This window comes from Oryctolagus cuniculus, chromosome 8 (genome assembly GCF_964237555.1).
Source record: "Oryctolagus cuniculus chromosome 8, mOryCun1.1, whole genome shotgun sequence".
In the NCBI taxonomy this organism is placed as follows: Eukaryota; Metazoa; Chordata; class Mammalia; order Lagomorpha; family Leporidae; genus Oryctolagus; species Oryctolagus cuniculus.
The window spans coordinates 81,954,816-81,970,768 of NC_091439.1; the positions used below are offsets into that span (position 1 = coordinate 81,954,816).

Genomic DNA, 15,953 nt, shown 5'->3' on the forward strand with positions numbered 1-15,953 from the left:
TGGGCGCCAGTTTGAGTTCCAGCTGCTCCACTTCCAATCCAGCTCTCTGCTATGGCCTGGGAAAGCAGTAGAAAATAGCCCAAGTCCTTGGGCCCCTTCACTCATGTGGGAGACCCAGAAGAAGCTCTTGGCTCCTGGCTCCTGGCTCCTGGCTCCTGGCTTTGGATTGGTGCAGCTCCAGCTGTTGCAGCCAATTTGGGAGTGAACCAGCAGATAGAAGACCTCTCTCTTTATCTGCCTCTCCTTCTCTCTCTGTGTTAACTCTGACTTCCAAATAAATAGATAAATCTTTATTTAAAAAAAAAAAAAAAAAAAGGAGGAGCAGCCAGGACTGAAACTGGCACTCATGGAAAGCCAGCGTCATAGGCAGCAGCTAAACCCACTGTATCACAGTGCCAGCCCATCATATACTGTTTTAGAGGTAACAGTTAAAGAGTGTTTATAAAGATTTTTCAGAAGTATTAGATTTTGAAATGCAATGTAATATGAACTATAGGATAATTCTTTGATAGTTCTATAAAGAAATTGTAACTATACTTTTTAGCATATTTTAATCATTAGGTTGCAAGCAAAGTATAAAGAAAACTGTAGCTCACCACAATAGATCATTTTCTTACAATAAAACATCAGCCATATTAAGCCAATTATAATGCCTTTAATTTATAACTTTTTTTTTTTACTTTTATTTAATGAATATAAATTTCCAAAGTACAGCTTATGGAGTACAATGGCTTCCCCCCCATACCTTCCCTCCTACCCGCAACCCTCCCCTTTCTCGCTCCCTCTCCCCTTCCATTGACATCAAGATTCATTTTCAATTCTCTTTATATACAGAAGATCAGTTTAGCATATATTAAGTAAAGATTTCAACAGTTTGCACCCACATAGAAACACAAAGCGAAAAATACTGTTTGAGTATTAATTATAGCATTAAATCACACTGTACAGCACATTAAGGACAGAGATCCTACATGAGGAGTAAGTGCACAGTGACTCCTGTTGTTGACTTAACAATTTGACACTCTTGTTTATGGCATCAGTAATCACCTTAGGCTCTTGTCATGAGTTGCCAAGGCTATGGAAGCCTTTTGAGTTCACCGACTCTGATCCTATTTAGGCAAGGTCGTAGTCAGAATGGAAGTTCTCTCCTCCCTTCAGAGAAAGGTACCTCCTTCTTTGATGACCCGTTCTTTCCACTGGGATCTCACTCGCGGAGATCTTTCATTTAGTTTGTTTGTTTGTTTGTTTGTTTGTTTTTTTGCCAGAGTGCCTTGGCTTTCCATGCCTAAAATACTCTCATGGGCTTTTCAGCCAGATCCACATGCCTTAAGGGCTGATTCTGAGGCCAGAGTGCTGTTTAGGACATCTGCCATTCTATGAGTCTGCTGTGTATCTTGCTTCCCATGTTGGATCATTCTCTCCCTGTTTTAGTCTATCAGTTAGTATTTGCAGACACTAGTCTTGTTTATGTGCTCCCTTTGGCTCTTAGTCCTATCATTATGATCAATTATGAACAGAAATTGATCTCTTGGACTAGTCAGATGGCATTGGTACATGCCACCTTGATCGGATTGAATTGAAATCCCCTGGTATGTTTCTAACTCTACCGTTTGGGGCAGGTCAGCTTGAGTATGTCCCAAATTGCACATCTCTTCCCTCTTTTATTCCCACTCTTATATTTACCAGCAATCACTTTTCAGTTAAGTTTCAACACTTAAGAATAACTGTGTATTGATTACAGTATTCAACCAAAAGTATTAAGTAGAACAACCAAAAAAAAAAATACTAAGAGGGATAACGTATTAAGTTGTTCATCAACAGTCAGGCAAGGGCTGATCAAGTCACCGTTTCTCATAGTGTATAACTTTGTTTTTATAATATCAAGGAATATTTAGTTTGTTGCCTAAGGCTGTGACTATACAAAATTAACAGAGAAACTATTACAAAATTAATGTTGAAATCCTTAAACAGGCTGTCATTGATTTTATTCTCTAATAGTCATATTATGACTCTATTGGAAAAAAAATCTTCCCTATATCTAAACCAAAGAGAATTTGTATGGAATTGTAATCAGTTACTGAAGATAAGCCTTTTTTAGAAAATGTTTAAGTTGTTGGGTAGAATTAGAGGGCCTCTGCTTATACAATAACCTTGTCAGGGTCAAGCATGATGGAAGAGGATTCTTCAGACCTTCTTAGCCATTGCTTTCCACAACAGGAATGCACAGGGACTCTTTCAATTTTCCTTTTTTCAAATTTATAAAACCTCACTTCAAAGACGGATTCCATATAAATACACTAATTATAGCCATTCCCAGGCAGAAGCAATTCACAGCTGATAGGCAATGGCATTCACTAGTTAAGCATTTTATAATTTTTAAAAAAGAAAATGCCTCTTGAAGAAGAACATTACTGTTCTTTTGGGCAGTGCCAGTTCTTAACTTTCTTAACTCTCACTTTTAGCAGTGTCATATTACAGTGAGCATAAAGCATTCTCTTCAGTGTACACCAACCCAAAACCTTTACAGAGCGATAAACTCCAGACCACAGTCTTCAATTAAGAAAATGTCTAGGTGAGCAGTGAAGTACAGATTTAGACTAAAGGGACCGGCACCGTGATTCACTAGGCTAATCCTCCGCCTGTGGCGCCGGCACCCCGGGTTCTAGTCCCGGTTGGGGCGCCAGATTCTGTCCCGGTTACTCCTCTTCCAGTCCAGCTCTCTGCTGTGGCCCGGGAAGGCAGTGGAGGATGGCCCAAGTGCTTGGGCCCTGCACCCGCATGGGAGACCAGGAGGAGGCACCTGGCTCCTGGCTTCGGATCGGCGCAGCGTGCCGGCCATAACAGCCATTTGGAGGGTGAACCAATGGAAGGAAGACTTTCTCTCTCTCTCTCTCTCTCTCTCTCTCTCTCTGTCTAACTTTGCCTGTCAATAAATAAATAAATAAATAAATAAAAAGAATTAGACTAAAGGAAGTGAGAAAATTTGGGATCAATGCCTTATATTTAGTGATTTAATTGTTCAACTAAAATTTAATAAAATTTTTCATCTCTGAACTTAAAAGGTCTCTCTTTTTATCTTAGCCCTGAGATCTGTCACAGAAGCTAAGACATAAACTTGTGGGCTGCCTGCCTCTACCTTGTTACTTAACACCGCCAATGCTGATAAAATGGCTTCAGTAAGCAGAAAGAAACCAAACATTTCCTGCCAAGCTTGAGGGAGAAACCTAAACCGTGATCAGATCAACATGATGGTGCTTTAGAATTTGGGCATGTCGATGATACCGTATTTCTTTTCTGTGTGTACTAGACTCATTCATGAGGACAGATGGGGGATCAGAAGCCTTTTTTAATGTTAAAATGTCATTTTGAAGTTAACTTCTGAGAGATGCTGTGACCCTTGTGTGTGTGAGGGGAAACGTCAACAATGGTAGCTAGTTAAGAATAATGTTAACCACATAAAAAATTAGTTAAAATGCAATCAGTCTTACAAGAAAGATTTTTCTATATAAGTCTTCAATTATGAAGACTTCAGGTTCTTAAACTCTTTATTTGTAACTCTTCAAAGTATATTTATTGATCCCCATTTAATTTTCAGCAATGTATACAGTCTCCAAAAGGAAAATGTTTATGATTTTATTTTACACTTGGATGCTTATAATTGTACATAGTCTAATGTTGTCTGTAGACCTTTTCTGAACTCAGAGCCTCCCCAAGAGCTGGAAAATCCACTTATAGTTAGCACTATATATTACAGGATAAATCTGACACTTTCAGGGGAGATCTTCTGATCTCTGATTTCACTATTTCTTCTCAAAAGATCTTTTAAATCCCTTTTCAGTAGACAATTATATGCTTAGGAAAATAAAGCAGAAATAGAAAATGGAGTCACATTTTTGGATTTTATGTTGACCTTGTTCTGAAGAACTCATAGTTCATATGCGTTAGTTCATTTCATCTCTAGAAAGAAGGTATAATAAATCATATTCATCTTTTTACAGATGAAGGAAATGAGAAAATGGAAATTGGGTGCTTTCCCAAGCCCATGGACTGGATGGAAAGCGAAAATTACAACCCAGATCTGTTGACAGTAGTCTTTCTGATAAACCATGCTATATATATTTGCCTTAAAAGATTTCAGAAAAGTTTAATCAACCTCTTTCTACAAGGATGCTTTTGGAATGTTTTATTGAGAACTAGAAAATACAAAAAGTAGTATGTCACTGTGTAGTGATGGCATGGAGGCAGTGTTGGTCCCAATCAGGCTTTTAATTATGCAGTAGGGAAATCATACATTAGAATTTGCATACAGAACACACTGGATAAACCACCCAAGGTTTCCAGGGTACCTCCAGTGTGTCTTAGCCGTAGAGGGCAGAGTTGCACAGCATCTGCAGGGGTGGTGTCTCTGAGCCGGAAAGCACAGGTTCTTGAAGGGCACTCAGTCTCAGCGTTATGGCTGGCGGTTCAGCAGAGCCCCAATGCCTGGGAGCACAGGGCTGGCTGGGAGAACTCTCTCACAAGAAGAGCTGAATGTGGAGGTTGACCCGGAGCTTCTGCTCGGCCACACTCAGAAGAATCTGTTCGGAGTCCCCAGTGGCCTCCTCAGTCTGTGTTTATGTATTTTTGGACAGTCAGGGTAGGGTTGATAAAGTCCCAAGGAGGATGTGCACAGGCCATGGGTGGTTCTTACCAAGTCCATGCAGATCTCCTGTTATCAGCTTGGCTCTTGCTTATTTTTGTTAATATTATGGTGAAGCTTTTTAATTTTTGCTCCTTACAGTGTAAAACATGGTCCTTATGTTATTGTTTCAGTTGGGGGTGAAAGAAGGGCAAGTGAGTAGAAGTGATGACAGATGTATAATAAATGAATAGTTTTAATACAGACACTTTTCCAAATTGAACTAAGCATGCTTTGTATATAAAGTGGAAGGAGCAGCTACCTGTACCAGGATGGAGAATATCCAAGAATGTTTCGCCATAAATAATGTAAGAGTAGCTCCAACGGCATTGCTTTCAGGGGAAAAGAAAAATATTTAATTCCCTGTGATCAAAATGAGTAGTGAAGTGTACTTAATTTATGATTCCAGTGCTGTTTATTACCTATGATGTAAAATAACTGCAATAGCCTGGACACATGTTTACAATGATTTGGAAAACAATTAAGGAGGCTGCATTTTATTTAGTCTCAAATACAGTCATTAAATGGTGCTAGTATTAAAGACAATACATGATCTTTTTCCTTAGTGCTTTAGTAATATAAAGTTACGATGACTCCATATGATTATATTATCATTTTATTTAGCACAATTTGTAGTTGTCAGAACTAAATTATTAAAAAAAATACTACAGGGGTCGACATGACCTAGCGAGTAAAGCCACCACCTGTGATGCTGGCATCCCGTATGGCACAGGTTTGAGTCCTAGCTGCTCCACTTGGAATGCAGCTCCTTGCTAATGGCCTGGGAAGAGCAGTGGAAGATGGCTTAAGTCCTTGGGCCCTTGTCACCCACATGGGAGACCCAGAAGAAGCTCCAGGCTTCAGCCTGGCCCAGCCCTGGTTGTTGCCACCATTTGGGGAATGAACCAGGATGGAAGAACTCTCTCTGTGTCTCTCCTCTCTCTCTGTAACTCTCTCAAATAAATACTAAGTAAATCTTTAATTTTAATTAGCTTTTAACAGATTCAATATAGTTCCTAGATACAATTCTAGGAATGTAAGGATGTTCCTTTCCTCCTTACCTCCCCCTCTCTCCACGCTACCATCTCTCCCCCCTTTCTTTCTTTTTTTGTACCAAAATATATTTTTAAAATTTTTCCAGAGTAGACTTATCTGACAAAATTCTATTTAAAATTAAGCTAAAGAAAGGTCAGATATTTGGCACAGGGGTTTAGCCTCTGTTTGGCACACCCTCATCCCTTATTCAGTACAAGTTCTGGCTCTTCTTCGCCTTCCAGCTTCCTGGTAATGCACACCTAGGCAGGTAGCCAAATAGATTGGTTCCTGTCACCCACATGAGAGATGTGAATTGAATTCTCAACTCCTGGCTTCTGCCTGACCCAGCCCCAGCAGTTGGGACCATTTTGGGAATGAATCAGCAGGTGGAAGAGGCCTCTCCCTCTCTTCCTCTGTGCTTTTTAAGTAAATAAAATCAGTTAATTTTAAAAAACACTATAGGATGAGAAGCAACCAATCTTGAGAAAGATCTAGAGCAGTGTTCAGGACAGAGGAACAGTATATACAATGGCCCTAACTCACAAGGGGCTTTAACCTAAAAACATGTAGCATGGGAGGAATGGGGAAAATAGAGATGAGATTAAAAAGTATTCAAGTGTTAGAACTGAAATGAGTTTAGGTTTTATATAAAATACAATTGTACACCATTAAGACTTGGTAAACAGGGTAGTAGAATTTACATTTTTGGAAGATAACTTTGGAGGTGGGCTTTGTAGTACAGATTAAGCAACTGCTTGGGACACCCACATCCCATATCAGAATGCCAGTTATAGTCCACACCTGACTCAGCTCTTCTGATTCAGCTTCTTGCTAATATGACTGGGAAGTCTGCAGATGACAGCCAAAGTACTTGCATCGCTGCCGCCCACATGACGGGCCAGATGGGGTTCCTGGCTCCTGGCTTAAGCCTGCCCTAGCCTTGGCTCTTGGGGGCAAATGGGGGATGAAACAGGAGAATCTTGGAAGATTCTCTCTGTCTCTCTGTGTCTCCCTCCCTCTGTGTCATTCTGCCTTTCAAACAAATTAATAAATACTTTTTTAAAATGCCCAATCCACTTAAAAAAAGAAAAGTGATTCTGGCTGCTGAGTAGAGGCTAATTGGATAAGCCAGGTAGAGGCAGGAAGGCCTTTCTGAAGGCGATTGCAGAGATCTAGTCAACCAAGCATGTCAACAGGGAACAGGGTGATGGCAGCGGAACTGGAAATAATAACGTGAAGTAAAGTATCTTTCTTATTAAAGATTTATTTATTTGAAAGAGTTACGAGAGAGAAAGAGAGGCAGAGAGAGAGGTCTTCCATCTGCTGGTTCACTCGGAAGTGGGGAGAGAGCTGGATCAGAAGTGGAGCAGCTGGGACTCTGAACCTGGCACCCATATGGGATGCTGGCACTGCAGGCAGCTGCTTTACCTGCTGTGCCACAGTGCTGGCCCTGAAGTAAAGTATCTTTGAGAATTTAAATCCCCAACGTTTACTGACGGATTTGATGTGGTGGACTAAGGAAGCTGAAGAATTTGAGGATCGGTGTCGTATTTCTATTTTAAGCCATTAGTTGAATGATGGACTACTTATTGTAATAGGAAAGTTTGAAGGGGAGTGGACAGTTCTCAATGTCTCAATGTGAGAAGCGAAACACCAGTTTTAAGCATGCTCAATTTCAGGTGCTTCTGAAATTTCACTTACATAAGTTTCAAGGTGAAGAAGGTGGTACTAAGAATATAAATTTGGGATTTATCAGGGTTTAGATAATAATTAAAACTTTTTAACAGGTAAAATTATTAGAAAAAGATGGAATTCTAAAACTGATACATGATGAAATCCAGCTTTTGGTTATCTAGTAGAGAAGGAGAATAAAACATTCTAAGAATTAGCAATCTGAGGAGTAGGAGGTAACCAGACTTGTAAAGGGGGAAAATGATTCAATAAGGAATAGTCATCAGTATCAGTTATGGCTAGGAAGTAAGATAGGGATGCAAAAGTACCCACTGGATTCAGAAAGTGAAGGTCCTTCTAGATACATAATGAGAGTTGCCAAGGTTTTCAGTAGTTGGAAGCTGAGTAAAGAGGATACAATAACAAGTAGGAAGTAGGAAATTGGAGTTAGCAGTAGCTAGAGGGAAATGTGGTAATAAGGGAGAAGTTTGATTTAATTATAGGAGATTCTAGATAATGTTAATAAACCAATGGGGATGACTCAGTACAAAGGGTGAGTAATGAAGATATAAGCAGATATAGCAGAAGTTAACCAAAGCAAAACCTTTGATAAAATAAAAGGAGAGGGGATCCAGAATTTGTATTGGGGATTGGCCTTCCAATGGTAGGAAAATTCCTTTTTTTTTTTTTTTTTTTTTTTTTTTTTTTTTTTTTTGACTGGCAGAGTGGACAGTGAGAGAAAGAGAAAGGTCTTCCTTTGCCGTTGGTTCACCCTCCAATGGCCTCCGTGGCCAGTGCACTGTGGCCGGCGCATCATGCTGATCCAATGGCAGGAGCCAGGTACTTATCCTGGTCTCCCATGGGGTGCAGGGCCCAAGCACTTGGGCCATCCTCCACTGCACTCCCTGGCCACAGCAGAGAGCTGGCCTGGAAGAGGGGCAACGAGGACAGAATCTGGCACCCCGACTGGAACTAGAACCCGGTGTGCCGGCGCCGCAAGGTGGAGGATTAGCCTAGTGATCCTCGGTGCCGGCCGGAAAATTCCTTTTTCCAAACAGGGAGAATATCTGCAGACACAGGTAGTTAGGTAGATTAGTCACAGAAAGATGAGAAAGCTCTCCTCTGACCATTTCTGTTTTCTCAGTGGAATATGAGAAAAATCATCACCTAAAGGAGAGCAGGGAGCTAAGGTGGCAAATTTGAAGATTGAGGAACACAGAAAAAGAAGCAGAAAAAGTCATTGTGGAAAGTTAGTGAACTTACTATTAAATGGTATTATGAGTGTCCAGTGTGAGTGACCATGAGTTTATGTCAGCCATATGTACTTGTTTACTTTTTTCCAAGTTTTGACAGTTTACCGATAGTAAAGATAGAAGGCGGCAGACAAGTGAATTCATTTATGCCTTTTGATCCTTCAGTCATTTTAATCTAATCTATCAATTTTGAAAAATATTCCTGTTCTCTATACAATAAAATTTCAAGTTGAGTTTCAAAATGTGCTTTAAGACTGTAACTTACCTGAGAATATGCTAACACAGACATGTTATAAGTTTTCAAATTACTTTGATTAGGACCTAGAGTCTGTGATAGTCAGTGTCTAAATGCGGTTTGGTGTGTTTCTTGATATACATTATATGGCATGCCCCCAATATGGATGTTATCCTTATTTACATTTCAGTAGACCCATTTTCAGAGGAGGGCGAGTTCAAGAAAAGCCCAATGTTTGGATCTATTCCTCAAATAAGCAATTACTTGTTGCCATTCTGAAATGAATTCATTTTTCTATGACTTTTTAAGGATTTTAAAATTTATGGTCAGGCCGGCGCCGCGGCTCACTAGGCTAGTCCTCCGCCTTGCGGCGCCGACACTGGGTTCTAGTCCCGGCTGGGGTACCAGATTCTGTCCCAGTTGCCCCTCTTCCAGGCCAGCTCTCTGCTGTGGCCTGGGAGTGCAGTGGAGGATGGCCCAAGTGCTTGGGCCCTGCACCCCATGGGAGACCAGGATAAAAGTACCTGGCTCCTGCCATCCGATCAGCGTGGTGCGGCGGCCATTGGAGGGTGAACCAACGGCAAAGGAAGACCTTTCTCTCTGTCTCTCTCTCTCTCTCCCTGTCCACTCTGCCTGTAAAAAAAAAAAAAAAAAAAAAAAAAAAAAATTATGGTCAGGAAATTAAATTTTATAGGTTTAAAAACAATTAAAATCTTAAGTTGTCAGTGTTCATGAGCTACCGAATTAATAACTATTAAGTATTTTTCTACAGTTCTTTTGATAATGGATATATATATAAAACTTTTGTTGAATCTATGGATTCATAAATTTTCTTTTTTTTTTTGACTTTTTAAAAGCTGTTTATTTTGAGATAATTATAGATTGCAGAAAGTTACATAAGTAGTCCAGAGGTTCTGTACCTTTGCCGTAGCTTCTTATGGAAGTAGTCTTACATGGCTGTAGTGTAATTCTTTTTTTTTTTAATTTTCAATTATCTTTATATACAGAAGATCAATTTAGCGTATATTAAGTAAAGAGTTCCACATTTTGCTCCCACACAGAAACACAAAGTGTAAAATACTATTTGAGTTATAGTTATAGCATTAATTAAACACCTAAGAGTAATTGCGTAATAATTACAGAGTTCAACCAATAGTTTTAAGTAGAATATAAAATGCAACTTTTGTATTGTTGTGGCTCCCCCCCCAACCTCCCTCCCTCCCGTGGCCCTCCCCTCACCCACTCACTCTCCCATCCCGCCCTTCATCACGTTTCATTTTCAATTACCTTCATATACTGAATATCAACTTAGTATATACTAAGCAGGAATTTCAACAGGTTGCACTCACACAACCGAATCAGGTATAGGGTATTGTTCGACTAGTAGTGTTGTTTTTGAGTTTCATAGTTAAACATATTAAGGACCGAGATCCTACATGGGGAGCATGAACCCAGTGACTCCCATTGTTGATTTAACAATTGGCACTCTTATTTATGATGTCAGCAATCACCCGAGACTCTTGCTATGAGCTGTCTAGGCAATGGAAGCCCCTTGAGTTCACCAACTCTGAATTTGTTTAGTCGAGGCCGTATCACAGTGGAGGTTCCTTCCTCCCTTCAGAGAAAGGCGCCTCTCTCCTTGATGGCCTGATCCTTCTGCTGGCGTCTTGTTCACCAGGATCTTTCATTTAGATTGTTTTTTGCCACCGTGTCATGGCTTTCCATGCCTGTGAGACTCTCATGGGTCTTTTAGCCATATCCGAATGTCCCAAGGGTTGATTCTGAGGCAGGAGTGCTGTCATAAATTAATTTCTAGAGAGACACTTTTTTGTATTTCTCAATGCATGTATAAACTGCTGCTTTGAAAACTAGAAAGTCTTACTGGTGTTAAACTACATCAAGAACTAAAGGATAAGAAGTTGTATTATATTGCAGTTGATACATTGATATATGAATTTTGTTGTCTATTTTTCTTAAGACGTATTTTATTTTAAAGTCAGAGTTACAGAGAGAGAGAGAGAGAGAGAGAGAGAATATCTTTTATCCACTAGTTCATTTCCCAGGTGGCTGCAACAGCCAGGGTTGGGCCAGGCCAAAGCCAGGATCCAGGAGCTTCATCTGGGTCTCCCACGTGGATGACAGGGGTCCATATACTTGGGCTATCTTCCACAGCTTTTTCCAGGCCATTAGCAGAGAAATGGATCAGAAGTGGAGTAGCCGAGACACAAAGTGATGCCCATATGGGATACTGACATTATGGGCCACAGCTTTACCCACTGTGCCACAACACCAGCCCTGAAAACACCATTTTAGTACATGGTGATCTGCCATAGAAAAAATTAAATTTCCCTCATGATTTAAACACAATCAAATTATCTGAATTTCAAATACTATAAAAATGTCTGAAAACATATAATATTTTATAATATTATAAATAATATATATTATTATGTTTATGTATTATAATAAAACCTTGATACTTAAGAATTCCTAGTGTCACATTATTTTCATCCACAATATAGTCAGATTTGTTTTTTCTTCTTTGAACATATTTAACAGACCATAATAGGGGCTGGCGCTGTGTTGTAGCGAGTTAAGCCAGTGTCTGCAGTGCCAGCATCCCATATGGACACTGGTTCGATTCCCAGCTGCTCCACTTCCAATGCAGCTCCCTCTGCACCTGGGAAAGCAGCAGAGAATGGTCCAAGTGCTTTGGCTCCTGCACCCATGTGGAGATCTGAAGGAGCTCCTGGCTCCTGGTTTTGGCCTGGCCTAACCCTGGCTATTAAGGCCATTTGAGGAGTGAACCAGCAGATGGGAGATCTCACTCCTTTTTGTCTCTTCCTCTCACTGTAACTCTTTCAAATAAATAAAATAAAGTAAAAACCAGCATATACCAGAGCTTTATAATGGTTAGTACATGTTTGAGTTATACCTTTAGAAGTTAAAGGAGTACACTGTATATTATCCCAAATCACTTCATGGATAATATTCTATCAAACTAGATTGTATATAATACTTTTATATATATTTTTGAACCAAATAGTTCACCTTTGGTGAATATAAACTAATACTACTCAAAAAAGTAAATTCAATATGTTATTTATTTTATTAAATGTGAGACTTTGTACTATAAAAAGTTATATGAGCATTAGCATCTCTACTTTTATCACAATTCACAATTCACCATCCAATTCTATCGCTTATCCCTCATTTGGAGAAAGCAGGAAATTACCACCACGCTCATTGTCCATAATGGGTTACAAACCAGTTTATTTTCTAAAAATTCTGTGCATACATCATAGATTCTTATCATTCCAGGAAGAAGCTCTACATCTGATGTACTAGACATACACAAGGCTCCATTCTCTCATCAGACCTTTCTTAACAAAGGGCTTAGTAAATCTATGGGATTTCTGTCCATCAGAGACACACAAGATGAAGAAGAGCATTTCAAGGACATCTCCTCAGACATTAATTCTGGACATGAAGACTGTGAAAATACTGACTCCCTTTATCAGTTCAAATCCAGTGGTCCAGAAAAAAAAGTTATCCATAGCATTGATGGGCTTCCAAAGAAAAAGATTTGGGCGTCATCCATGGACTTGCTTTGTATGACTGACAGAGACTTCTCTTCTGGAGAGACTGGGGGATACCGTCACTGTCACCCGGAGTCAGTAACAGGGCGCACATCAACTACTCCCAGGAAAAAAGAGGCAAGATACTCCGATGGAAGCATAGCCTTGGATGTCTTTGGTCCTCAGAAAGTGGATCCAATATATCCCACTCGGGAATTGCCCACCTCCTCAGCGATTTCAAGTGCTTTGGACCGAATCCGAGAGAGACAAAAGAAACTTCAAGTTCTGAGAGAAGCCATGAATGTGGAAGGTTAGTAATTTCCTGTGCATTTGAGAGAGAACTAAATTGAAATACTTAAAATTGTGTTTTGAAATAAAGAAGGGCCATGAAACCATTCTAAAAATCTTATTTTCAAGCCTTTGAGCATAGGTCAGTCTCTTCTTTGTGAGTGTGTTTTCCCTTCCCTCAAGTCCCTAATCGAAGTACGCTGCTTCATAGAGTCATTGCTGTGAAGCGCCCAGTGCAGTCACTCCCGGTCTCGTGATGTTTCAGGTTGTATGTGTGTAGATTGTAGGCTTCTCAAGGGAAGGAGGCGTGTTTGCGACTTCTTCATCCTTCACAGCACTGCCGTCACGCGCTACCTCTGAGAGGCTTCAGTAAATGACTGACGGAAATGAGAAGGAGCAAGTCCAAATCTGCAATCCTAGGAAGGCAGAATGGCATGGTGATGTGCAGTGTTTCCTAAACTACCAGCTTCAAAAACCACGCTGTAGGGCACAACTCCAGAAGAGGATGATTGGTTGGGTCTGGAATGAAATTTTAAACCTACGGTTTCAAGATCATAGTATTTTGGTTTATACTTATTTGTAGATTTAGAGTCAGAGCCTCTAGGTTGGAATGACCCTAGTTATATGATCTTTACTTCAGCAGTTGGGCTTGATCTCTCCAACTCTAAGTTACCTCACAGGTAAAATGAGCTTGCCAAAGATAGATTAGATAATAAATGGTTAATCTATATTATTAGTTTGAAGAATATAAAGTAACTTTATAAATACTAAATTATTATTCCAGGGAAAAGCTGTGTTTTAAAAATATGATTCATACAAAAACTCAATATATTGAATGGAATAAAATTATGTTCTAGACATATGGATAAAGGCTATTCCTGGTATAAATATATACAAGACAAAACAAATAAGTGAATTTTCAATCTAATCCTCATTTTTTTAAAGATTTATTTATTCATTTGAAAGGCAATTTTAGAAAGAGGGAGAGACAGAGAGAGATCATCCATCCACTGGTTCAGTACCCAAATGGCCACAATAACTGGAGCTGGGCCAACTGAAGCCAGGAGCTTCTTGCAGTTCTGCCACGTGGTTGCAGGGGCCCAAGTACTTGGGCCATCCACTGCTGCTTTCCCAGGCACATCAGCAGGGAGCTGGATTAGAAGTGGAGCAGCTGGGACTCAAATCAGCACCCACAGGGGATGCTGGTGCTGCAGGCGATGGCTTTACCCACTGCACCACAACACCAGCCCCTAATCCTGTACTTTTTTTTTTTAAGATTTATTTTTTTGGGAGGCAGAGGCAGAGAGAGGGAGAGAGAGAGAAAGTAAGTCTTCCATCCATTGATTCACTCCCCAAATGGCCGCAACGGCTGGAGCTGGGCCGATCCAAAGCCAGGAGCCAGGAGCCTCTTCCAGGTCTCCCATGCGGGTGCAGGGGCCCAAGGCCTTGGGCCATCTTCTGCTGCTTTCCCAGGCCACAGCAGAGAGCTGGATCAGAAGTGGAGCAGCTGGAACCGGAGCCCACATGGGATATCGGCACTGCAGGCAGTGGTTTTACCCGCTGTGCCACACTCGGCCCCAATTTCTAAGACTTAAATTTTTTAACTGCTCTAGCTCCCTAAACAAACCCTGGGATGTAACTACTTAAAGGAAATTGTTAGATGCTTTCTAGTTCAAAGAAAGGAATTGGGCATAGTTAAGGGTCATAGCCATCTTTCAGGTCATTGTTCCAGTATATTTTTAATTCACAGACTGCCTATATTCTTGCTAAGGCCTGTTGCTCTGTACTTAAGCTTTAAGCATAGATATGAGTTGTGTTTTACTTCTAGTAAAAGAGGCTTTTGTAATATTTTTTCAAATTAGGAACTGCAAATCAATAAAGAATTTGAAACTATGGAGGAAATTATTGAAAACAGTTGATATTATGGTTTGCCTATAACACGTGTTTCAAAAAACACTATCCAACTTAATGAAATTGTTATGTATGAAGGGTTTTCAAAAAGTTAATGAGAAATGCACGTTAACTTTTAATTCCATTTTTCTACCAGAATTTTTTCTGAGAGGCAGAGGGACAGAGAGAAAAAGACAGGCAGACGGAGAGCTTCCATCTGCTGGTTCATTCCCCAAATGCCCACAACAACTATGGTTCAGACATATCAGGGTTGGCCCGTGCTGAAGCTGAGAGCAGAAACTCAATCTGGGTCTCCAATGTGGGTGACAGGAACCCAACTACTTGAGCCATCATCTGCTGCCTCCCAGGTTGCACATTAATGTTATATATAATATATAGTATAATTTTAATCTGAAAACTCTCAAAAACGGGAAATAAGAATTTGGAAATTTGTTTTGTGCATTATTTCCCATTCAACTTTTGACAGCAAAGAGTAGGCTCTTCCTGTAGCTTTAAAAAAAATCTGCCATTTCAAAGTTATGTTTCATATGTTGTATCATGTAACTGTATAACAGCCACCATAAGAAAGCATGCCGCATGGAGATATTTATATAAGGAAATCTTGTCCATTGTAGAAAAAAAAACCTTCAGTGATTCAAATAGATAGATAAAACCATTATAGGCTCAGAATATAAGTGATGAAGATCCCTGCCAATATAGATGACTATTTCTTTTTTTTTTTTACAAGCAGAGTGGACAGTGAGAGAGACAGAGAAAGGTCTTCCTTTGCCTTTGGTTCACCCTCCAATGGCCGCCACAGCCGGCACACCGCGCTGATACGATGGCAGGAGCCAGGTGCTTATCCTGGTCTCCCAGAGGGTGCAGGGCCCAAGCACTTGGGCCATCCTCCACTGCACTCCCGGGCCACAGCAGAGAGCTGGCCTGGAAGAGCGGCAACTGGGACAGAATCTGGTGCCTTGACCGGGACTAGAACCGGGTGTGCTGGCGCCGTTAGGCAGAGGATTAGCCTATTGAGCCACGGCGCCGGCCAGATGACTATTTCTAACTTTTAAACACAGGAGTACATTTTCTGTTAAAATGTAAATATTTTAAAAATCAACCAGCACTGTGGCATAGTAGATTAAGCCTCTGCCTGTGGCCCAACATCCCATATGGATACTAGTTCATGTCCCAGCTGCTCCTCTTCTGATCCTGCTCTCTTCTTATGGCCTGGGAAAGCTGCAGAATATGGCCCAAGTACTTGGGCCCCTGCTCCTGTGTGGGAATAAGCCCAACTCCAGCCATTGTGGCCATTTAGGGAATGA

General features: G+C 40.5%; 1 protein-coding gene across 8 annotated transcripts in view; it reads left to right on the forward strand.

Annotated features, from left to right (window-relative positions):
• Positions 1–15,953, forward strand: part of PTPN13 (protein tyrosine phosphatase non-receptor type 13) — a 240,775-nt gene that overhangs the window by 107,186 nt on the left and 117,636 nt on the right. For 7 of the 8 annotated variants that reach the window (XM_051819592.2, XM_008267633.4, XM_008267635.4 and 4 more), the window contains exon 7: positions 12,194–12,760. The exons of the other annotated variant lie outside the window; for it this stretch is intronic. In XM_051819592.2, the coding sequence (XP_051675552.2) occupies positions 12,194–12,760 (567 nt within the window). The remainder of the gene's footprint in view (positions 1–12,193; positions 12,761–15,953) is intronic. 8 annotated transcript variants of the gene reach the window in all.